This window comes from Saimiri boliviensis, chromosome 1 (assembly GCF_048565385.1).
Source record: "Saimiri boliviensis isolate mSaiBol1 chromosome 1, mSaiBol1.pri, whole genome shotgun sequence".
Classification (NCBI taxonomy): Eukaryota; Metazoa; Chordata; class Mammalia; order Primates; family Cebidae; genus Saimiri; species Saimiri boliviensis.
In genome coordinates, this window is record NC_133449.1 from 236,832,202 (window position 1) to 236,857,385 (window position 25,184).

Consider the following 25,184-nt stretch of genomic DNA (forward strand, 5'->3'; position numbering starts at 1 on the left):
AAACAGAGGAGAAAAGGAGACATGGTACCTGAGTCTAGTGAAGAAAACAGACAGTGACAGGCATATGATGAGTGCTTTGCTAAGTGGTACATGGGGCACATGGGGAGCTCACCTAACCAGGTGAGCTAGACCAGAAAGCCTTCCCAGACAAAAAGATGTCTAAGCTGAGACCTGAATGATGAGTAGGAGTTAGCCATCCCACAAGGAGGGAAGAGGGGTGTGGAATAGCAAAAGTTGGAGCTGGATGGACAAACGTGGGCCAGATTAGGAAGGACTTTCTAAATCATGTTGAAGAGGCTGAGCTTTATCCAGAAGCATGTGAGGTCCTCAGGAGGTTTTAAACAGGGGAGAAAACAGACTATCTATGACAGTTTCACAGAATTTGTTCTTTGACATTCCTACCACTGAGATGGGATATGTGCTCTCTCCCTTTGAATCTGGTGGTGGCAGGGCATTGGGACTTTAGTGGAAGTGATGTTATGACTTCTGAGAGTTGGTCATAAAAGGTCCTACCCTTGGGACAGTCACTCCTAATACCTAACCACCTTTCTTTGGGGAAGCACATGTAGATGTTCCAGCCCCAGCACTAGCTGAGATCCTAGCATCAATTGCCAGAAATACTAAGAAAGCCTTTGAGATGATTCCAGTCCCAGCAATAATCTGATGACTAAAACTGCAGGAGAACCTAAATAAGAACTGTTTGGCTGAACCCAGTCAGTACCTAGGATAATGAGAATAACTCAATGAATGGTGTTGTTTAAAGCCACTGAGTTTGGGAGTGTGTTTTCACACAGCAATCAATAACCAGAACTATTCCTGATATCACCTAATTAAAAAGATCTCTTTTTGTCTCCTTTTAGTAACTGTGTTAAACTTACCATGTTGATTGTTGGGATTCTGGAGCAACAGACATCTATGGTAAGTAAAAACAATCTACAAAAGCACGTGACAGAGTTAAGGAATAAGATGTTCTGTCCAATCAAATATTCTCATTAATAGACTAAGTAGGCCAGGTGTGGTAGCTCATGCCTATAATCCTACCACTTTGGAAGGCCAAGGCAGGCAGATTACTTGAGGGAGGATAAGAGCTCGAGACCAGCCTGGCAAACATGGTGAAGTCCCTTCTCTACTAAAAAAATACAAAAAATTAGCCAGGTGTGGTGGTGCACAACTGTAATTCTGGCTACTTCGGGAGGCTGAGGCATGAGAACAGGGGAGGCGGAGGTTGAATGAGCTGAGATCACACCACTGCACTCCACCCTGGGTGACAGAGTGAAACTGTATCTAAAAAACAAACAAACAAACAAACAAAAAACAAAACCCCAAACAGAAAAAAACAGAATAAGCAAATGATTTAAGTAAACTACTGCTTTCAAATGAACACCATTTTTTTCAAATGAATTACTGAATTTTAAAGAATGAAATGCCCACCATAACCTATATTGAACACTATTATTTGTTAAGACTTTAGAATCATCTGTTACTTTGGGGTGAACATTATATACATTAGTTACCTCTGTACTAAGGCTTCGCAGAACAGGTAGAATGGACATTTTTCCAGTTGGCTAAGCAACAGCCACCTCCTAGAGCAGGGACTGGGAAGCTTGTTGCTATTTACTGCTCACAAAATTTGGTGATTTTGCTAATGAATGGTTGTTAGCTAAAAACCAGGGCCACACTGACCCAGAGCATTACAGCGATTTGAACTGTGAGAAGTGAAGATAAAAAGTAAGCTGAGGGGACAGGAAGCATGCCCTATTATTCCCTAAGACTGAAGGTGGAGAAATCCAAGCACCTTTTTTTTTTTTTTTGCATGTGCAAAACACCAGACACACACAGAAACAATTAGGATTCTATGAGGGCATAGAATTTGTTTCTCTAAATGGGGCTGTCCAGTGTTTCACAGAGCACAAGGAAAAGAAATTCTTTCAATATTTTTGAGCAGAAAGAAGAACTCATTTGTTTTTATAATTCCTTAACTAGTTGCAAACATATTGCATGTACTATGTGCCAGCCACTATCTGCTTGCTTTATATTCCCTACCTTATTTCATCCTCAAACCAAGCCTAAGAGGTAGGTACTATTATTCCCATTTATCACATAAGGAAGCTAAGGATGCCCAGGACCACACAGTAAGTCATTGGAACCCTTAGTATTCTATTTCTTAGGAGATGCTCCTTTTTCCCCTCTGAAAAGGCATAATGTGGTACAGTGGGAAGGATACTAGATTAGGAATCTGGATTCTATCTCAGCTCTACCACAAATCAATTATGCCAATTGGTGACTCTCATCTCTGGATCCTGTCCTCAGGTGGAGCTGAGATCTCAGACCTGGATTTGGCAAAGACTCTCTGAGACATGATCTATAGGTGATATTGGGGCTGTCTTGAATGGATCATTTCCTTAACCTGAAAGATGAAGGCAGTAATTAGGAGACTCAGAAGACTCCTCCTAGTCTACAATTTCTGACTCTATAATCCTTGCCTCAGAACAACCATCAAGTGAACAGTCTTAGTTTTGGAGGTGGCAATGGAGTCTGCAGCAACCCTCTGGGCTCTCTGAAACACAAGGAGCAAGTGAGGTGCAGTCACCGTGTATTTTCTGCTCACTGGTGACCAGGTAAAGTAAAATTCAGCACATACTGTATTTCAGACCATCATAAGTATGAAGCAGCTTTGAACTGCTCCCATGCTACATATTTTTTAATATTGCATTCAAGAGAGAAAAATCATTAACATATAAGATAAACTGTAGGACTATTTATTATCCACATAGTAACCTAAGCATTATGTGGCTTTTAGTGGCACTTATTTTGAAAAGCACATGGCTTGCCCATGATCAAAACAGTAATCATTTATATTTAGCTTAGCAGTTCTAAAGGCTAAATTCTGGTTTTGCTTGTGCTGCTGAAAAGACAGACCCACCACAATCCCATCAAGTTTGCTTATGAACCTTATTTATTTTTGAAAAAATCTGATCCTACTGAAACTTGAATGTAGATTTCAAATCTGTATGCAAATACACATAGGCATTATTGTTTTGCAGATGAAAAAATGAGGGCTCAAGTCATAGACATATATGATGGCAGAGCAATGAGAAAATCCTGGGCTGTTTTCTAACATGGTAGAATAGGGTTTCAGACCTCCTGAATTCAGCAAGGATGTAATCTGCAAGTAACTACTCCCTTGAAAATCAGAGTTGACCACACTTGTCGTGAAATTAATTCCTAATGGTGCTTACTGGGTTACACTCTGGTGCCGGAAGCTGGACTAGAGACTGACCATGTTCCTTCAAGAATTCTCAGCAGTGCACAAGGGAAGCGCCTTTCTGAGGGAGCCACGCTTGCATCTAGACCTTCACAGCGGTGCAATATAACTTCTCAGAGATTGGCATGCCACCATTCAGTGAACTTGGGAATTTCAGGAGGAGACCAAGTGTCAGCACAGTGTCTGCTGAAGTGCAATGCCTGGCTTCTTAGGAAAGGCGATAACTCACTAGAAGCAGGCCCTTCAGATCCACAGATGAACTGAAACCAGGGTTACTCAGCCAACAGGGACTGGCTAAGTGGCTGGAGGGTGCGATGGCTGACCGTCCTCTTGTTTAATAGAAACATGTGGGACTTCCTGCCTGCTGGGACGTGGCAGAGCACAGCATCCAAAGAATAAGTGGTGACTTGGCCACTGAAGTGCAGCTTCCCATAGAGCTCATCAAATTTGTCCACAAGGGCAGGCACATCCTTCACTTTTTCCCTCACTTTGGCCAGCTGGAAAAAAGCAAGAACAGATCACTATATCTCTTCAAGTTTTATTCCTTGTTCTTACTATAACTCTAAGAAAAAGTAATGGAAATGAACAAAAATGTATGGTAGGCCAGATCCAGTGGCTCATGCCTGTAATCCCAGCAATTTTGGAGGCTGAGGTGGGAGGGTCGCTTGAGCACAGGATTTCTAGGCCAGCCTATGTAACACAGTGAGACTTTGTACAAAAAAAATTTAAAAAATTAGTTGGTGTGGTGGAAGATCACTTGAGCACAAGAGACAGAGGCTGCAGTGAGTCGTGATTGTGCCACTATACTCTAGCCTGGGTGACAGAGGAGAGTCTATCTCAAAAAATATATATATATGGTATACAGCTAAAATAGTGAAAACCAGTGAATTGGGGAACACAGAAGTATTACTATGAGAGATTACAAAAGCTACACACAAAATTCAAAATTAGTATTTGAAAATCATACCTAATATAAAGGAGGGTTCAAATAACACATTTATATAATGAAACACACCAACTAAAGGAGGTCATATACCAGCAGAATCAACTTTGTTCAATGTAATGATTAGAGCAGGAGGAGGCAGGGCCAAATTACATGGGACTTTATATATATCCCACAAGAAGCTTTTTGAAATTTATTCTAAAAAAGCCATCAAAGCATCTAAAGTGGGACAAGATTTCATTTACATTGAAAAAGTTGCATAATGGATTGGCATGTACAGAAATGTGGAGACTCTTCTGGAGGCCCATACCATAGCCCAGATAAGAAAGGGTGGTGGCTTAAGATTGGGAAAGGTACAGAAAAGATGGAGAAATGCATGTTTGGGAGGTACATTTTGGAGGTTACACTGAAAGGACTTATTTTTGAACGGGTGAAGGAAAGGGAGGAGTCAAAGTTACCTTCTCAACTGGGGCTTTAGTAACTGGATGATGGGTGCTACCATTTCCTGAGACACAGAACAGGGAGGGTGAGATTTGGAAGGGAACATCAAGAGCTGTATTTGGACCTGATTGAGATAGCTGTGAAACATCTAAATGGGTATGTCTAGAAGACTGTTAGATATACAAATCTGGGGCATGAAGGAGAGGTCTAGACTAGAGACATACATACTAGAATCACAAGTATATGAATGGTATTTAACCCCCAAAATGGGTGAACTAGAATGGAGAATGTGAAGCTACTTTCTGAATAAAATCAATATTTTACTTCGTTCAATCCTTATCAAGGGTATAATCTAAACACATTTCTTGACGGAATTTAATTGGGATCAAGCTTCCTAACAAATCCTCTGGCCCTTTTCTAAATTTGTAACACTGTTTGCACCTGCACATCTTCCTTTCAGACAGGGCTCCCAACCATACCTGCAGACAAGCAGCTTAAGCACTTCTTAATGTTCTTAAAAAAGAACAGCTTGTTTAGTCCTCACGTTCAAGGTGAAAATGACTTAATGTGCAGCGTATGGCTTCTAAAAGCAGCACAACAAACATGCCAAGCTGGAGATCATTTTGATCTAAAAACTGTAATAGTTCTGTTACATAACTACAGAAATAAATCAACAATTCTTTTCGATAGTCCTGTGATGGTATAATAGCACCTATGGTAGTTTATAGTCTCATCTCCATACATAACACATTTTAAGTAACTGTTGGCATAAACATTAAATGCAACATTTGTAAAATGCAGACTTTTACAATATAAGACTGCATTTGCAATCTCACACATATATATTTAGAACTAGCTCAAAAGCTACTGGAGTTATATGAATCAATCCATTTCTCATCAAGCAGTTCCTTGAGTGTCCCCCAGTAACCAGAGAGAAGATACTGAACTAGAGGGTTCATTTTCTAAGTAAAACAGTCTTATATGAGTATTTTGCAATATGAAGTTTGTTTGGGTGCTTCAGCCATACAAATGGTGACAATGTATTAATGGATCAGGTCTAAGGAAAGATTGTTAACATCAATGCTGCTGAGAAAATGGAAGTTGTATGAGTATTTCACATGTATGCATACACACGACTATGCACTTTAAAATCTGTTCATGCTTCCACTTTCCCTACTTTTCTAAAGTTACTCCAAAAGGGTTGGGTGGGTCACAACCTAAACAGAGCTAAGACCACAAATATAAAGAAGCTTGAAATCAGTCATATTCAGTTAGTCATTTTCCTGACAAGTTCCCTTTATCAGCAGGAAGAAGCCTTTGGGTGGAAGTGAGGAAATGTCACAGGGCTGGGAAGGCGACAGTGTGGCAGGAGGAGGAAGCAGCCACTGCCCTTTAATGCCAAGCCTGCCATCTCAGCCGTCAGCCTGGACCTAACTATAAAAAGGAGAGGCAGGAGAAATGAGGAAGAAAAGGAGTACCAACCAACAGGCCACTTGGTTGATCAAAATGACACTATCAGTGTTATTATTAACAATATGATCACTGTCATAATGTACAATTTCTTTACACTTCTTTTTTTCACCTTAAGTATTATGCTATGAGAGAGGTACAAATTACTATATTTCAAATGACCTACAATAATTCCAATTTGTGTACTTAAGCCATCAACGTGACACATGGGTTCATTTGTTTCATTTCACGCTCCATTTTTAGGAATTACTTTTTCTCTTCATTTTTATTTAACTCTGCTTTAAAGTTCTGAAAAGCATTTACATGGTTCCTAGGTTAAATATACAAACAAGGTACATTCAGAGAAATCATGCTTCTATCCTTCACCTTCACTTTCCTTTCTCTTTTAAAATTTTTTAATTTTTAAAAATTAAATTAAAAAAATAATTTGTCAAATTATAATTGTCATCAATTGTGTATATTTATAAAGTTCAATGTGATGTTTCAGTCTATGTGTACATTACAGAAAGATTCAATCAAGTTAATGAACATATCCATCACCTACAATGTATCTTTTTCTGCAGTGAAACATTAAAAATCTACTCCTTTGGTATTTTTGAAATATGCATTACAATTAACTGTAGTTCCTAAAGACAACTAAAAAACCTTTAGAACTGATAAATCAATTCAGTAAAGCTGCAGGTTACAAAATGAACATACAAAAATCAGCAGTGTTTCTATACAAAAAATGATCTGAAAAAGAAGTCAACATAACCACTTAAATTTTGGGTTTTTCATCCATAGTGTTTTTCAAAATCCTAAATATATATATAAATATATGGTATCGCTTTCTTAAGGCAAACCACACACACCCATTTGCATCTTGCTTTTGTCACTTAAATACAAAAAATTAGCTGGGCATGGTGGCACATGCCTGTAATCTCAGCTACTCAGGAGGCTGAGGCAGGAGAATTGCCTGAACCCAGGAAGCGGAGGTTGCAGTGAGCTGAGATTGTGCCATTGCACTCCAGTCTGGGTAACAAGAGTGAAACTCCATCTCAAAAAAAAAAAAAATTTAAGTGATCCATATAAATGGTGATCCATAGCAGTATATGATGTAGCTGTTCCTCACTTCCTTCGGGTTACATAGCAGTCCTTTGTACGAACAGACCCTAATTTGTACAACTAGTCCATTACTGATGGAAATTTGGGCTTTTTTCCAGTCTACTATTATTACAAATCGGCCGGCAACAGATAGCCTTGTACATACAACTTCCTTGTATTTGCTGGTATATTTTTGGAATATATTCCAAGTAGGACGATTGAGTCAAGGGGTGAAATTATTTGTAGTTTTGTGAGATACTGCCAAATGCCTCTGCACAGGGTATACCAATCTGTTTTCCCTCTAGCAGCATCGGACGATAGTGCCCATTTCCTCAGAGCCTCACCAACCAAACAGGCTGGCAAACTGGCAGATTTCTACTCATGAGAAAGATCATAGTTTTATTTTGCATTTCTCTTGATATGGGCAAGAGAATCTTTCCAAATGTTTAAGGGTCATTCACAGTTCATTTTTAGTAAGTTCTGTCCACATCTCTTACCCATTTTTCTTTAGCGTTGTTGGCTCTTTTCTCACAATTTTCAAAAAGAGTTCTTTTTTTTTTTTTTTTTGGAGACAGTCTCACTCTGTTGCTAGGCTGCAGTGGCATGATCTCAGCTCCTGGGTTTAAGTAATTCTCCTGCCTCAGCCTCACAGGTAGCTGGGACTGCAGGCACGCGCCACCACGCCCGGCTAATTTTTGTATTTTTAGTAGAGACGGGGTTTCACCGTGTTGGCTGCAATGGTCTCCCTGATCTTGTGATCCACCTACCTCGGCCTCCCAAAGTGCTGGGATTACGGGTGTGAGCCACTGCAACGGCCTCAAAAAGAGCTCTTTAAATATTAGGGCTAGTTATCCTTTTGTCAGTATGATTAAAAACTGAAAGTACTTTCTTCTAGTTTGTTATTTACCTCTTGACTTTGCTTATGGAGTTTTTGCCACACGAAAAAAAGGTTTGAACATTTTTATGTAGTCAAATTTATCACTTCTTTAATTGATTTGGATTTTGATTTAAAGATAAGTTTTTCCACTCCCAGGACATTAAAGAATCCATTAATGTTTATATCTCCTACTTGTATGTTTCAATTAAAAAATTTAAATTCTCATCCATTTGGAATGTATCCTGGTTTGTGGTATAAAAACATATACAAGTGTATCTTTTTCTATTGGCTCTCTACTTACCCTAGTACTCCTTACCAGTCTATCCATTTAGATTGATTTCAGATGCTTGCCTTTGCCTTTATGTTACACTAAATTTGTATCTGTGATTTGGTCTGTATCTGGACTTTCTATTCTGTCCCATTAGCTGCCCTATTCGTGACCTAAGCTACAGTTTGAATTACAGAAACTTTAACATGCTTTGATATCTGCTAGATCTAGCAACGCTTACTGCCCCTTTCACAGGGTTTTTCTAGATAATCTTGTTTTTTCAACCAACCTTTAACTACAAAAAAAAAAAAAAGTGATATTTTCATGTTACACTATCAAAGTAACTTCAAAAAAAGTTTTCATGAGGCTAGGTCTTCTTATCTAAACACATGATCTGTCTTTTCATTTGTACAGGAGACTCTTTTTCTTATTTAAGATGAGAGATACTACATCCTAATGTTTGCTGACAAGAATGACCCACAGAGAAGGGGATATTGATGATGCCCAAAAGAGTGAGTCAACTTCTGGACTGACGCTGTGGAGCGGGTGAGAGGGGATGAGCTCTAGCGCACAACTGGAGAGGCTGGCGTGAGCGGTGCATCCATAGTCATCATGGGTAAACAGGGCAAGGGGCCAGAGGCTGTCAATGGAGCAGTCATTCTCTTCTGATTACTTATATTTTCTCCATGAAACAAGAAATAAGGTGATCAGCTGAGAGTGAGAAGTGAGGAAAAGGTTTTGAAGGCTTGAGGGAAAAGAAAAAAGGTGTAAAATTGGCATCTAGAAGAAAATGAGTGAGCCAGGGCCCATGAATACAGTGTGAAAAAAAGAAGGTAAAAGGAAAAGTCTCCTATAATTTCAAAGAATATATTCTGTTGGGAAAAAAAAAAAAATCTTTGCATATAGACATGGATGTCTTAAAACAGGAACAGAGAAGTTGCCATATTTGGCAATCTCTTTAAGGTAAGCTTTAGAATTGAGAAATTAGTGGGCATTTTTTAAGAGTGCCCTTTCACTTTTAAATGATTTCTGCAGCACTTGCATACTCACCACTTCGTCTGAGAACATCTGTCTCTTCACATATTTTGATAAATTTCCTTCTGTAGCATTTTTTAGTGTCTCTATCACGTTTTCCAACATATTTAACTGGATATGGAGTATAATCTGAATATTAAGAAGACACAAGCAAAACCAAAATGAAGTTACTGTCTCAATGCTAAGAAATGTACCTGGTTAGATAAGCCTGCATTTACAGGTACCCACCCTGCTTTGATCCTACTTCGTAATTTATTTGCTTGCACAAGTTAAAAAAATGTGCGCTAAATGTAAACCCACCAGCCAAAATGTGCTTTCCAATAGTTAGTCACAACAATATAACTTCAAAATTTGTTTAAGGGTAACAATGGAGAGAGCAGAGATTTTGGTGTCTGGATAGTTGGGCTGAAATCTAGATACTGGCAAGTACTAGCTAAGTGACTCTGGACCATGTATGTAATCTCTCAATTTCAGTGCCTTCATTTGTAAAATGGGGAAAGTAGGTTTAGATCTCATATCTTAGGTTTTATGAACATTAAATAAAATACCAGTATACAGAAGGTACTCAATGAACAAAAATATTGGTTTCCTCCTCTCTATATCCTCCAGATTCACAGGATATGACAATCAGACAATCTCATAAAACTAGTGACATGGTTTGGCTTTTGCCACCCAAATTTCATCTTAAATGGTAATCCCCAGGTGTTGGGTGAGGGACCTGATGGGAGGTGACTGGCTCATGGGGCAGTTTCCCCCATGCTGTTCTCATGGTAGTGAGTGTGTTCTCATGAGATCTGATGATCTCCTAAGTGGCAGCTGCCCTTGCTCTCTCCCTCTCCTGCCACCTTGTGAAGAAGATAATTTGCTTCTCCTTTGCCTTCCCCCATGATGATGTTTCCTGAGGCCTCTCCAGACACATGATACTGTGAGTCGATTAAATCCCTTTCCTTTATAAATTACCCAGTCTCTGGTACTTCTTTATAGCAGTGTAAAAATGGACAACCAGAACTGGCTAGGGAGAAATGGTACCTTCAACTTTTTTTTCCCTGAGACAGAGTTTTTCTCTTTTTACCCAGGCTGGAGTACAATGGCACAATCTTGGCTCATCGCAACCTCCGCCTCCTGGGTTCGAGCAATTCTCCTGCCTCAGCCTCCCGAGTAGCTGGGACTACAGGGGTGCACCACCATGCCCAGCTAATTTTTGTATTTTTAGTAGAGATGGGGTTTCACCATGTTGACCAGGATGGTCTCAATCTCTTGACCTGGTGATCCACCTGCCTCTGCCTGCCAAAATGTTGTTATTATAGGTGTGAGCCACCACGTCTGGCCACCTTCAACGTTTTTTGTCATTAGGAAGTTGTAGGCACACAGGCTACTGCAGGCATAGAGTGGAAACTGGCTGAACTTTTAATGAGGCACTCCTATTTACACTATCTATTAAGCAACTTTCAAAACTGGGTACTGTAGTTGTGCTTTCAAAATGCTACTACTACCTATCTTCCACCAGATAGGTACAATTAACACAAGAAAAAAGAACACGTTTCCCCCCAGTTGCCAATATTCACTAGTATAATTCAAGAAAAAGTTTAAAGAAAGTGAGAATGAGAATTCACCAACCAATGTTACATCCAGTTTATAATTTGATGTATAAATCTTCCAAATATATTAACTTATCCCCAAAATTTGATCCTACTTTTGGTCAATTACCACACAATAGACATTTATTTCCTCATAGCATTAATATTAGAAAAAAGAAATCTTATTTTTCACACATGTATAGCAATTCATCATGGAAATATACCATACTTTATTATACTGACCAATGTGTATATTTGCATTTTTTAAAACTGGTAATATCTTAGAGACTTGATTCCCAGAAGTGAAATTACTAAGTCAAAGCATAGAGATGTTTTTAAGGCTCTTGATCCTTACAAAAGGTAGTTTTCCTGGAAGAGATTTACCTTTTTTATATTAAACCAGCTATGTTTTCTCACCATTCTGTTTGGTAATATTTTATACTTGAATAATTTATCAGGATGCAGGGTTGTCTTTGGTTCTGAAGAGAATAGAAATGATCCCAGGTAGATGAAATACAAAGAACTCAATTTAAATGCAGTGTTCTAAAGCCCAGGCAAAATCATGAGCACACCTTTTTTGGGAGACAACTCTCCATGGAGTCTCTCAAATTTCTGCATGCCTTGAGAGCAAAAGCACTGCTTTTATTCCAGACTATCTTTTTAAGGATATTTGTATACAACAGACACAGTGTCGTATCCAAAGCAAAGTTAAAGGCATGCTTACTGGCCACTATGAGAGATTTGGGTTACCTAAGCTCAAGGTTCTTCTCTTAAAAGCAACTTCCTATGTGCAAGAGGCACATAGAACTCTTCATGTCTCCCAGCAGGACCTGGGGCTCGGGAAACATGCATATCCTGGTGTCTGCTATATAATAATCTGTCCTTTATTTCTCAGTGTCTTGTATACTCCACTAGCATTCATGAAAGTAGGGCAGGCTAACTCATTAGCTTCCAAGTGGGATAAAATCTCTGACCCTTCACAGTTCTTAGCACCCTTGTTAATAAAAACCAATCCCAATTTGGTTGATGGTGGTGTCCTCCCAAAGGCAAAGACAAGTCTACCTTGTCCAATGCAATGCTATGCTTCCAGTACAAGGCACCCAGCCAATTCTAAGTAACAATAAACAAGAAGGGGTGCTTGGCTCCCCCAGCAATTTACAAAAATAAACCATCTAGAGCCCTCTGCTAGAAATGATGTGCTCCCTGGAAGATTTCAATATTTCTTCCTAAGTTTTCCCAACTTCTCTTCCTCCCTCCAGCAACTATCTCTGATTCAGTAGGGATTTCAAGAATAAGGCTCACTACCTTAAAATACACTGGTGAAGGACAATGTATATGAGGCAGTCACTGAAAAGGCAAAGAGAAAGTTTAAAGCCAGGGGTTTATCTCAAACCAGTCTCAGGGTGCAGCTAAAGAAAACGAAAGTAGAGTGCAGCACATTGCCTTAATCTTACAGATTTCAAACAAAAGACTAGGGAAATTCAGTTAGTAAGCAACGGGAAATTTTCGTAAGAAAAACTATTTAAAGAACACGTGCTTCCTGCCTCTTTGATTTTCTGAGGCCTCAGGAAATAACTTACTAGATACCTTTGAACAAAAAAGGGAACAGAAGCTCTGAGCATGCAGAACTTTACATTTCTTATTTCTTTTATTTTCGGTTTACTTTTGCTATACTTGAAGAATATCATAGTGTGGTAGAGGCTGCCAGTTTTCTAACCAATATCCATTCTCTCCTCCTTTTTTGATAACAGGACTCCCTAACTTTAAGACTCTTTCATGTATGAAACTCAAAGTCTATTTCTCAGGGTTCTTTGCGATTAGACGTGGTCATGGGATTAAGTTATGGCCAATAACACCATCAATATAAGTTGTTGGATGAAGACATTTGAGAAGGTATCTTTAAAAGGGATGAACTTCTTGGTCCACTCCCATTTTTCCTACTTCTTGCTGGACTAGGGATGTAATTAATGGAAGTCACATGTAAAGATAGTACAGTAGAAATATATAAAGAGGCTGGGTTCCTAATGACATCATGGAATGCCGTATCAGGCGTGGACTGACCAGACTGCTTTTCTACATGGAAGAAAATAAAGGGTCTAATTTGTATAAGCTTTTATTTTTATTTTTGGAGTCTATATTGCATTGCTCCTAAACAAATGCAATTCTTAACTTACACATATGAGTAAGACCCTGCCATGAGGAAATTTGTGAGAAATGAGTCCTGTCTCCTTTCCTCCCTGTGCACTCCAGACTTCCTAGCATAAGTTAGAACTTTAGGGTGACCTAAGTGGGTAGAAGAAAGGGGCATTAAGACAGTCACCTGTATTAAAAAATAAATGATAAAAGCAGCAAAACCACTTGTCAGTTTCCTTGCAAGGTAAATTCAATTCCTAAATGGATCTCCAATTGGAGACATGCCAGGTTTTATAGAGAAATGATTAAAAATCAAATAGAATCAGTGGACAGTTACCCTGCATTGGTCTCTGCTACTTTCAGACATATTTGGAAGTAGTAATTAATCCTTTGATGTGAAGCAGCATTGCTAAAGAGGATCTGTGTTTGAGACTGAGAGGTTTCAATTCAGACTGAAAAGGTAGAGTCAACATACATGTGTTTTGATGAGATCTGTTACACCAATGCAGTATGTATTAAGTATTGGCTGGGAAAACAGCAAACTGGGCCCTCTGGGTCACACTGGGAACAGGAGCAATTTAATATAACAAGTTAGGGAGAAAATTAAGTTCAAATTTCAACTGACATTAGCAAAAAATTTTAGCATACGGCATTAATTTTTAAAGTTAATCAGAAAAAAGTTTCATTTATTTCTGTGAATACTGACTAACCAGACTCTACTCAGCTTGTCAGTTTCCACCTCTCAATAATTAACAAGCTGTCTTTAAGAATTTCAAGTAGATGAGTTAGTCTTAGAGAAGAAGATAAGGTCCATGCGGTCTTTTTTTTTTTTTTTTTTTTTGAGACAGAGTCTTGCTCTGTGGCCCAGGCTGGAGTGAAGCGGCACAATTTCTGCTCACTGCAACCTCTGCCTCCTGGGTTCAAGTGATTCTCCTGCCTCAGTCTCTGAGTAGCTGGGACTATAGGCGTATGCCACCATGCCTGACTAATTTTTTGTATTTTTGGTAGAGATAGGGTTTTACTGTGTTAGCCAAGTTGGTCTTGATCTCCTGACCTCATGATCCACCTGCCTTGGCCTCCCAAAGTGCTGGGATTACAGGAATGAGCCACTGCGCCCAGCCATGCAGTAATTTTTAAAAAATGTTCTCTATTAACAGAGACCTAGAATCTGAAAAAATTACTAACTTGAGAATGGCAACCAAATAATTTTCTTTTTTTTTTTTTTTTTTTTTTTTAGACAGAGTTTTGCTCTTGTTACCCAGGCTGGAGTGCAATGGCGCGATCTCGGCTCACCGCAACCTCCGCCTCCTGGGTTCAGGCAATTCTCCTGCCTCAGCCTCCTGAGTAGCTGGGATTATAGGCACGCGCCACCATGCCCAGCTAATTTTTTTTTTGTATTTTTTAGTAGAGACGGGGTTTCACCATGTTGACCAGGTTGGTCTCGATCTCTCGACCTTGTGATCCACCCGCCTCGGCCTCCCAAAGTGCTGGGATTACAGGCTTGAGCCACCGCGCCCGGCAACCATATAATTTTCATCAACTCTGAGGAAGATGACATAGGCTTATATTACAACATGAGAAATTTCAGTTGAACATTTGAAAGAATTTCCTGAGAATTTTTAAACACTGAAACTATCTTTAAGTTTCTTGACAGTGGGTAATTCTGTGATACAGTTCAGAGAGGATGATTCATACTTAGTATCTCTTCAAGGTTTCCTATGGAGTCCTTGCCTGAAACACGCCCATCCCAACTGCATCCATAGGCTGACTTTCCTTTCTAGCCTTCAGCGGAAAGGAGCTGTTCCAGCTGCCTGGTGGGCGCGCATATGCTTTCTCCACCATGCCCTGCATTGCTCTTCCTACTGGGAATGGACAGCCTCATGCTCAGCAGGCTCATGTTTAACTCCACCAAAGGACCTTCTCATTGGGAAAAAAAAAAAAAAAAAAAAACATTAATAGATTCTTTCTGTTGTTACTGGAGACAAAGCCTTTCTCTGTTGCCCAGGCTGGAATGCAATGGTACAATCTCCACTCACAGCAACCTCTGCCTCCCAGGTTCAAGCAATCCTCCTGCTTCAGCCTCCCAAGTTAGCTGGGATTACAGGCATGCACCACCACGTTCAGCTAATTTTCATATTTTTCGTAGAGATGGGGTTTCATTCACCATGTTGGCCAGGCTGATCTTGAACTCCTGACTTCAAATGATCGGCACACCTCAGCGTCCCAAAGTGCTGGGATTTGGGAGCATGAGCCACCGCACCCAGCCCATGCACAGATTCTTATAACTGTGAGAGATAGGCCAGGATGGGAGGAGATGATAAATCTAAATTCAGAGGTGGATTATATGCACTAGTGGGATCGTGTTTTTTGACATCCAGTCTTGTGTTCTTTTTATTCACGAGGAGCCGCTAGTCCCAGTCCTGGATAAAAGAGACACACCCTTTTTATCTCTGTAGGTCTGGAGTGGTGAGGAAACCCTAAATTTTGCAGTCAGAGTTGTTGGTGTTAAAACCCTGACACTGCTATTTAATTAGCTGGGAGAACTAAGGTAATTTATTTACTCTTGAATCTTCATTTTCCACAGCTATAATGTGGAGAAAAATTGTTTTGATAGAACTTTTGTTGTATAACAAATATAAAGTACCCAGCATGATACCTTCAATAAATTAAATTAAAACTCTGCTTACCTCACTGTTTGACTTCTTACTACTAATGCTTATTGAAATCCTTAACCTTGCTTCAACTCTAGGAAAAGTGACCAATGATCCACGTAAAACACTTCTCCCCAGTTTCTCCTGTCTTTCTTTCCTACCTGATGTTATAAGAGACTTGAATAGCTTTAGCTTTAGTGGAAGAGCATCTTGCTAATCCCAGCAGTTCTACCCTGTCACATTATGATAGATGGGACCTCTGAAGGCCACTGTCTCTCTCAGAACCAGTTACTGGAATATCAGAGCTGTCCATATCCAATGGGAAGCAGAGAAGTCAAAGATGTACTGTGCCTGTTGGAAGACCAGGATTCCCAGTCTGTTTAGCTTACTAGTATCACTTGCTCAAATGACCTGACCTTCTGGACTCTGGACCTTTGCCAACCTCGGCCTCTCGGACCTGCTTTAGCCTGTGAGCTTTGCAGGCTGATCCACCTGCTCAAACCTACAGTTTCTGCTTCGGCCCCCAGGATGAACAGGAGCTACCTGCAGCAGCCTAACACAGGGACAGCTCTCAGCCATTTGGATTTCTACACGGCTATGAGTCCTTTCCTGTCTTTAATGGTGCTTCCTCTGCCTCACCATTAATGCCTTACAAACTCGTTTCTGAGCCCTCTTACTTCCCTGCTTGCTTATGGCATTCATCAGTTCATATCAAATCCTTTACCAGGTGTATATACTTGAGTTCATGCCCTCCAAGCTCATGCCCTTTGGAACTGAAAAGTCTTGGTCAATATTTTTCTAGTACTTTGTTTCTTCCATTCCAAACTCATTTCATTTTTTCAAATTCTCTGTTGTCACTGTTTCCATCTTTCTGGTTCCTCGGACTGAACTTTCTCTCATGTAAAAGCTGCTGTACCCTCCCTAAAGGCCCCTCACGTTGCTCCTGCCAGCCACCCCTGATCCCCCTGATCCTCTTCATCTACTCATCTTAGAATACTCAATTAATTACTGTGATCTGTTATCCTAGTTTGTGTCATGCTAATGTTTACACATTTCTATCCTTCTTAAAATGTTTTCTTCCTCTCAACCTTTTGACTGTTTCAGAAAACTATAAGCTCCTGAAAGTTTTTTCTTTTGCAACTCCCCACACATAAGTAGTCACAGTATGCAAGGAGTCTCAATGGTCTTAATGACAAGACAGTCTTTTTTAATTGGTCCAGGAAGGTTTTGTGACTCACTGCTCAAACTCTGGGAGTGGTAATACGCCTCAAACTTTATTTATTATTATAATCTTCTGAATCTGTGATAATTTTTTCCCTTTGCTTTTAGTTTCAGGGATTAAGGTTTTGCATGTCTTGGTGATATGTGTGCAGCCGCTTGCTGATCCAGACCACAAGGCCCCAAATAAGTGACCCTGGTGGCCCAGAGAAGTTAATGGGGAAGGCGGCCACGGGCATATTGGCAACATAGTAAGAATACCAATAGATAACATTTATTGAATGCTTACCACATGTCAGGCACTATTTTGTGTACCATAGGTATATAAGCTCATTAACTGCAACATTGCCATGAGTTAGGGACCACCAATAAGATGCAGTTAGCACACAGGTTTCTTTCAAGGCTCAGTAAACAGCCTGGAGGATATGTCTCCATTCCCTTCTCCTCTCTACATCTACAGCTTTCTTAGCCATGTTTCATGTCTTCAGCATCTAGCCATGTCTTATATGTGAGCATATCTACCACCCTCCTACCTGTTTACAAAATCCTGGAAGCAACAGCTGTGTTGACTCTTCTTACAAGGATGATACTGTAATTTTCACAGAGAAGAATTCAATAAATGACTGCTGATTTGAATTGAATAAAAACCTTGGGAGATAAGTCACTGTACACAGCCAAAACTTTAGGCATCATTTTATTATAATACATGTATACATTTCAAGGCTTACCTTATACCATAAAGAAGTCACTTACATTTAAATTAGTGCAGGCTACGCTTTCTGGATTCATGATTTGAGAAAAAATGGACATCGCTTTTGCCACCTCATTCTAGAAGGAAGAGAAACAAATCATATCCTATATCAGATGAACTAATGTTCTTGTAAAAGATTACTTAGAGAAGGCGGTATATTCCTATTAAAGTGACCCCAGGGTTTTGAAGTCCACAAGGAAAAAATGTTTTGGAAATTAAAACTAAACATTCCATAAAATGCTCCCTCCAATAGCATATTGTTGAATGTTTTAACAACCTGCCTGAGTCCCGTTTTTAAGATGCAGGCATAAAGTTGGCATTTCCCCTTTTCCTACTGGAATCAGCTTCTAAAAAAATAGGAATGAGGAACAAAGTGAAAAGCCTATCTTTAACATAGGAAATTAGAACATAGAAACCTCAACTACAGCAGAGTTGGAAACACTGCTGGAAACACGAGATGGAGGCTGGCCGAGTTCAGGGGAAAGCAGTCCGAGGTGGACCGTGCTCTGTATCTCAGAAAGAACCCACAACAGGACAGCTCTCAAAGGAAGGACACAACCTGAAGTACAAAATCTAATTCCTGTTTACAATGATGAGAAAGAACAGAGTGTAGGACTAGTAAAGAGAACTTCTGCAGATCCTTGTGGTGGCAGAGATGAGGCTAGTCAAGCGTTTCCACAGACAAGCCGTATTTACTGGAAGCAGTATGTTCCTAAGACAGCAGAGGCAGAGAAGAGACTGCTCATCAAAAATCTCCTCAGTGCCTATTTCTGTTGGCTTAAAAGAAAGAAAGCCTGTGTATACTTGTTGACAAAACTCTGGGTTATATGAAGAAAAATCCTGCTAGTCTATAATAGAGCTCTGGTATGCCTTTCTGTTGCTCTCTCTGTCTCAACATAAATTTACAAGTGACAGGTCTAAAAGAAACTTACATTTTTCTTTTATTTTTGAATTTTTATTTTTTAGAGACAGCGTCTTGCTCTGTCACCCAGACTGGAGTGTAGTGGTGTAATCATGGCTCACTGCAGCCTCAAACTCCTGGGCACAAGATATTTTCCGCCTCAATCTCCTGAGCAGCAAGGACTACAGGCACGTACTACATACTGCTGTACTAGCTTTTGTTTTTGTTTTGGAAAGACAGGGTCTCCCTATGTTGTCTTGGCTGGTCTCAAACTCCTGGACTCAAGTGATCCTCCCCAATCCCAAAGTGCTGGGATTACAGGGAGGAGCCACTGTGCTAGGCCTTAAACTTACTTTTCAGTGATGAATAGCCAAAAAAGAACCACCACATGACACTGATAAAGATTGTATTTTTAAAAGGGGAAAAGGAACACAGTAGAACAAAATTAAGAAAATAACCGGCAGAGTGACTCACGCCTGTAACCCTAGCACTTTGGGAGGCAGAGGCAGGCAGATCACTTGAAGTCAGGAGTTCAAGACCAGCCTGGCTAACCCAGATGGGTTTAGTAGAAATCCCATCTCTTCCAAAATACAAAAATTAGCTGGGTGTGGCCAACATGGTGAAACCCCATCTCTACTAAAATACAAAACTTAGCTGGGTGCATGCCTATAATCCCAGCTACTCGGGAGGCTGAGGCAGGAGAATAACTTGAATCCAGGAGGCGGAGGTTGCAGCAAGCTGAGACTGCACCACTGCACTCCAGCCTGGGCGACAGAGTGAGACTCTGTCTCCAAAAAAAAAAAAAAAAAAAAAAAAAAACTGGCTGATGAAGAAACCCTAAGAGAAAAACATTTCCGTGGACATAGCAGATAGAAATGAGAAAAATGAACAAGATCATGTCAATCAGAAGTGGAAAAAAATCAGATAGGCCTTAGATTTCTCCACAGCAATATTCCATACTAGAAGACAGAAAAGCAATGCCTAAAAAAACCTCAAGAAAAGCACTGTCACCTTGAAATTGTAAATCTGGCCAAATTGTAGTTCTAGTACAAAAACAACAGGCTAATTAAATAATTTAAAATACCAAGAACTCAGGGGACGTTGTTCCTCCAAAGAATTTACCAGAATACTCACTTCAGCCAACAAAGAGAAGACTGGAAAAACAAGCAGTGTCAAACCACCTATTTAACTACACATAGGACCAACAAGTGGGGAGTGAGGCTATAAAACAGTGTGTAAATGTTACATGCTTGGACCACGAAGCAAAGTTAATACTAACAAAAGTTAGAAAGCGAAGGGAAAGACATGAGAGGTAGAGAATGCATTCCCATTTCCTTATCTTTATCACCAGTGGCCCAAAAAATATCACTTAAAACTGACAAATCAAGTACATTTAAGAGTAAAGTGAGCACTATCAAACTGAAATACCAACTAAAATTGGGTGTGGACGGAGAGCAGGAAAATAAGACAAAAAACAGAGGGAATATACTCATTTCACCATTACTTATATTAGGGAATTAACAGGTATTATTAAAGAATTAGAGAATTAAGAAAATCAAAACTATGGTTTTTAAGTCACCACTAGAACAAAAATACCAACTAGAGAAAATAACCACATGGCATAAGATGGTAGAAAAAGTTATCGAAACAGAAAGCACCAAATGAGACCTAAGATCAAATATATGTCATATTAATATAAACAGATATTAAAAGATTAGCATCATATTACAAAGCAACATAGAAATTTATGTAGTAGATAAGACACCCAGCTAAAACAAAACAATTCAGAAAGACTGCAAAAATAAGGGACAGGAAAAGCTGTACGTCAGGCAAATGCACACCTGATAAAAACAAAGAAACATACAAGCAAAAGAGGGGTGGAGATACTAATGTTGGATAAGGTTGAATTCAGGGCAAAACAGAACACATGACCTAGACAGGCACTTTACAATGCTAAAGTGAGGGATTTACAATGATGACGTTACAGTGAGGTAACGTCTTGTATCTGTGCACCAAACAGTATAACTTGCACATAAAGAAAAACTACAGGAGCTACACAAAGAAAGAAAAACACATACCTTAGAAGAGACCTCACTTACCTCATGAGAGATGAAGAAGACAAAATAATTCCCCTGGATACCAAGGGAAACTTAGGAAGTTAAAGAAATGTTCTTGACCCAGTGGAGGCCTGGTAAGTATATAATCTCTTAAGCCTTTGTTCTTCAATGACTCTTCCCAACAGTATATAGAAATGGATCACTCTCATATTTTGATTTTTAATTAATAATAAGAGTTCTCCAGCTATATTTTACCTGCCAGGAAAATAACCTGGCTTGGCTATTATTTTTCTGCTATAAAGTTTCCTTTTACTAACATGTAAAGCATTTCATATTTTTTAGGCCTTGGAACAGGAAATCTCAGAGGAGAGGCTCTTCCAAGAGAGGACGTTCCAGGGTTCCAGCACTAACTCTGTCCATCACTGAGGCAGGACCTTAGGGAGCTCCCCTCTTATCTCTGGGTCTCTGCTACCTCCATCTGTCCACTGAGGGGAATGAGGCTAAATGATCACTAAAGACTTACCCCAATAATAACGGTAGTAGTTGGGTATAACTATGAAATATATGACGGATCCCACGTCTACAATGGACTGACTCAGCAGACCTCATTCATCTGAGGCAAATTCAACTTTGGAAAGCATTAAATTAAACTGTTCTCTGAGAACGTTACAACATAAACTGATGATTTGCAATTTTCCTTTTAATTACTTTTCTCTACCCTTCTATTTAGAAATGCATGTTAGGTTCCCAATTGCAAATGAAGACATTCTTTGCAGTTATATGTATAGATTATAGGTTTCCATAGCAACAAGGGCACTGGTCTCTTTATTGGTACTACTTCTTTATGATACAGTCAGAAGGAAGAAAATAAAAGCAAAGACACATGAAAGTAGTAAAGTCCTGGCCATTCCCAATTACTTACGCGCACCCCAAAGCTTTACCTGATTCAGAGCTAATGCCACAGCAAAACAGGATGCTCTCCTGGAGAGAATTTCTCCTTTGAGTAGGGCTTCTTCTCTTAACGTAGTACAGATTTTAAAAGACTCACGGCTATTCTGTGAGGAGACAGAATTGTTCGATTAATGTCATAAACCTTTAAGTTCAATAAAATGATTAATAGTTCTCAGTACTTAGATTTCCTTTTGTAAGGATTTCCTACAGCCTCCCTCAAGCCACTTAAAAGATTAAGCCCTATATAGAGACTATTTGCAAATAGATCAGGCTACTGAAATGTTAGCAGCTCAAATCTAAATTATTTTTAAAGCTCATTTTCAATTTTCTGAATTGGGACAGTTTTTACCAGAATAAGGTTCAACAACACAAGGAAACTTTTCCTGGGGGAATTTCCAATCTAAAAATATTCATATGTCAAATATTTGAAAACATCAACACTAATTTTAACTTACATTATAAAAGAATCCCATGAAAATAGAAACCTTAAGTAAAAATCCAAGAATGTGAATGACATAAAGACAGGAGGGGTAAAACCAAATCCTCTTCCTTTATGCATGCTGCGGGGGATTAGGTTTATGAGAGCAGCCTGGCTGTGCATCTAGGTCATCTGTCATGACCAAGTTGCAACTCTTGTCAAAATAAAGTCCAAATGGGATGAGAGAGGGCCAGAATTGACATGGAATTTGTACTAGCTGACCAGATCACTTTTTCAACTCATCTCCACTGGGTGAAACAAGTTATTCTCAGACATGACACAGGGGAGAAAAGTCCTCTGGTCTTTCCTAAGTAGAATTTATTTATTTATTTACTTTTTTTTTGAGACACAGTCTCACTCTGTTGCCCATGCTGGAGTTCAATGGCATGATCTTGGCTCACTGCAACCTCTGCTTCCTGGGTTCAAATGATTCTTTTGTCTCAGCCTCCAAAGTAGCTGGGATTATAGGTATGTGCCACCACACCTAGCTAATTTTTGTATTTTTAGTAGAGACGGGGTTCACCATGTTGGCCAAGCTGGTCCACCCACCTGAGCCTCCCAAAGTGCTGGGATTATAGGCATGAGCCACCTCGCCCAGTCTCTAAGTAAAATTTAAATTCTCTTCACTGCAGTATACACTCAAGGAGGCATCCCTAAGTAGAACACAGGAAGACTGGGAATTGCAATGCTGAGTAAGTGATGCTCTAGTGCTGTGTGTTTTTTTTGGCCTCCTAGAATCATAGAATGGTATGAATGGAAAGCATTTCTGAATCCAGAGGTCAGCAAGCTATGACCCTCAGGCTAAATGTAGCCAAAGCTAAGAAGGACTAACATTTTTAAAGGCCTGTTAAAACAAAAACAACAAATATGGGACAGAGAGGAGAGAGATCATATGAGGCAGAGAAATATGTGGCCCCCAAAGCTTAAAATATTTACTGTCTGGACTTTTATTTTAAAAAAGGTCAAATCTAACCCTCTCCTTTGTAAAATGAGATAGGTGATGAGTTCTAAGCTACATAAGCCAGTTAATACCAAAGTTGCAACTAGACTCCAAGTTTCTCAATTTCCAGTTGGTTTTCTTTCCACTATAACCCAGCTGTCCCCCCGTTTTGGAAAACTGGTATTGCCACACTCTTCATGGGTGTTTTTCAGCAGCCCACGTTCTTCTACTTCACTTGGTGTTCCTTTGTTTTCAGTATTAAAGAGGTTTTGTGTGCCAGGTTAACAATGTCTGAATGACAACAGTAATACGTTAAACACTGACCATTTCACAATTCCAATTAACATTCATTTACTAAACGAAACACTGAAGAAATAGTTTCTATGGGCAAGAAATAATCCTGGTACAGTAATGATAAAATAACTTTTTTTTTTTGGACAGAGTTTCACTCTTGTTGCCCAGGCTGAATGCAGTGGCATGACCTCGGCTCACTACAATCTCCACCTCCTGGGTTAAAGTGATTCTCCTGCCTCAGCGTCCCAAGTAACTGGGATTATAGGCACCATGCCCGTTTAACTTTTTCTATTGATAAAAGAACTTGTAAGTCATGGTCTCTGTCCTCAGAGTTCATTTTCATGTCACCTACATTTATTAAAAAAACAACTGGATACCGGGCACTGTGTTACGTGGTGGGATACAAAGAAGCCTTAAGGATCTCACAGTCAAGTGGGTAGAATGGAACGCGGATCTGCCAAGTACAGCATTAGGCTATGTCTAAAGTACCAGGGAAGTGATACAAATATAGCATAAATAAGGGATATCTGGAGGTGAAAAACATCACTTCCAGTTTCGGTGATTATAAAAAACTTCACAGATGAGGACAAAGTTGTCCTTGAGTTTACCAATGAAGGAAGCTAAGATTTCTACAGAAGGGGACAACAGGGAAGATGGATCTAGCGGAGTTCAGCATGAGAGATGACTCTAAAGCAGGACCTGAACCCAACACATTGCCTCTTGTTCTCACTATCTACACAATCACCAGAGAAGAGTAAAAGATGAAAAAATTACTTTTCCCATGACAATACTGTCTGACATGGCTAACTTGAGTTTTCTAAAAATGAATACATTTAAAATTAAAACATTTGCACCAGATGGAAAACAGACTTCAGAGGAACTAAATTTTATTTGAAGAGAGAAAAAAAAAAACCCTCTCTCAAAGACTACCCACGATGCTCTCAAAGTTAAGGGGAAAGAATCTTACCAGTTTGTAGCAAATTGCAAAAGCAAGAATATAGGTATCTGTGGTGAACCTCACATCTTGGTTTTTCATCTCCATCAATACTTCCAAAGCACCTGCCAATAGTGAAGAGTGGATGGCGGTGTTAGCCAGAGTTCCTCTACTGCTGGCCCTCAAAGCTCTCATCTGTTTAGCACCATCAACTGAAAAGTGTATTTTGACAAAATAAAAGCTATTTCTCAAAGTCATTTAGCAATTAACTGAATGTTAAACTATCAGGTCATAAAGGAAGAACTAACGTTTTAAAAGCTGCTTTACAATTTTAGCGTAAGTAAAATCTGGGATATTTAGTTTAAGTGATGACACGCAATGCAGTGTTTTCAAACTTCATTAGGTCTCCATAATTCAGCCACTTATCAAGAATATAAGAATCATTTTTGCATGACTCATTTTCCCCCTAATTCCTACACCAGCAAACATAGCAGAATTTTTCAGCAAATAGAAATTGCAGTACTTACTTTTATATTTGCCTTTGATAAATAACATATCCATCAAAATGTTGAATGATGTGGGGTCTGAGAAGAAACCTTGCAAATGCTAATGCAGAAGAACAATACAGTTTGGTTAAAAGTTAAAACTATTGAGGAGGTACTTTTACTGTCTTTTTTTTTTTTTTTTTTTTTTTTTTTTTTTTAAACGGAGTCTCTCTGTGGCCCAGGCTGGAGTGCAATGGTGCAATCTGGGCTCATTGCAATTTCTGCTTCCTGGGTTCAAGCGATTCTATTGCCTCAGCCTCCCAAGTAGCTGGAATCACAGGCACGCACCACCACTGCCAGTTAATTTTTTTTTTGTATTTTTAGTAGAGACAGAGTTTCACCATGTTGGCCTCGAACTCCTGACCTCAGGTG

At 39.5% G+C, this 25,184-nt stretch overlaps 1 protein-coding gene across 2 annotated transcripts in view; it reads right to left on the reverse strand.

Moving 5' to 3' along the window:
- Positions 1–2,738: 2,738 nt before the first annotated feature.
- The window catches only part of PTCD2 (pentatricopeptide repeat domain 2), a 45,122-nt gene continuing 22,676 nt past the window's right edge, over positions 2,739–25,184 (reverse strand). For both annotated transcript variants that reach the window (XM_074384901.1, XM_074384910.1), the window contains 6 exons: positions 24,795–24,873; positions 24,301–24,392; positions 21,612–21,725; positions 17,715–17,789; positions 9,398–9,511; positions 2,739–3,762 (listed from right to left, as the gene is read on the reverse strand). In XM_074384901.1, the coding sequence (XP_074241002.1) occupies positions 3,538–3,762; positions 9,398–9,511; positions 17,715–17,789; positions 21,612–21,725; positions 24,301–24,392; positions 24,795–24,873 (699 nt within the window). In that variant the 3' untranslated portion in view covers positions 2,739–3,537. The remainder of the gene's footprint in view (positions 3,763–9,397; positions 9,512–17,714; positions 17,790–21,611; positions 21,726–24,300; positions 24,393–24,794; positions 24,874–25,184) is intronic.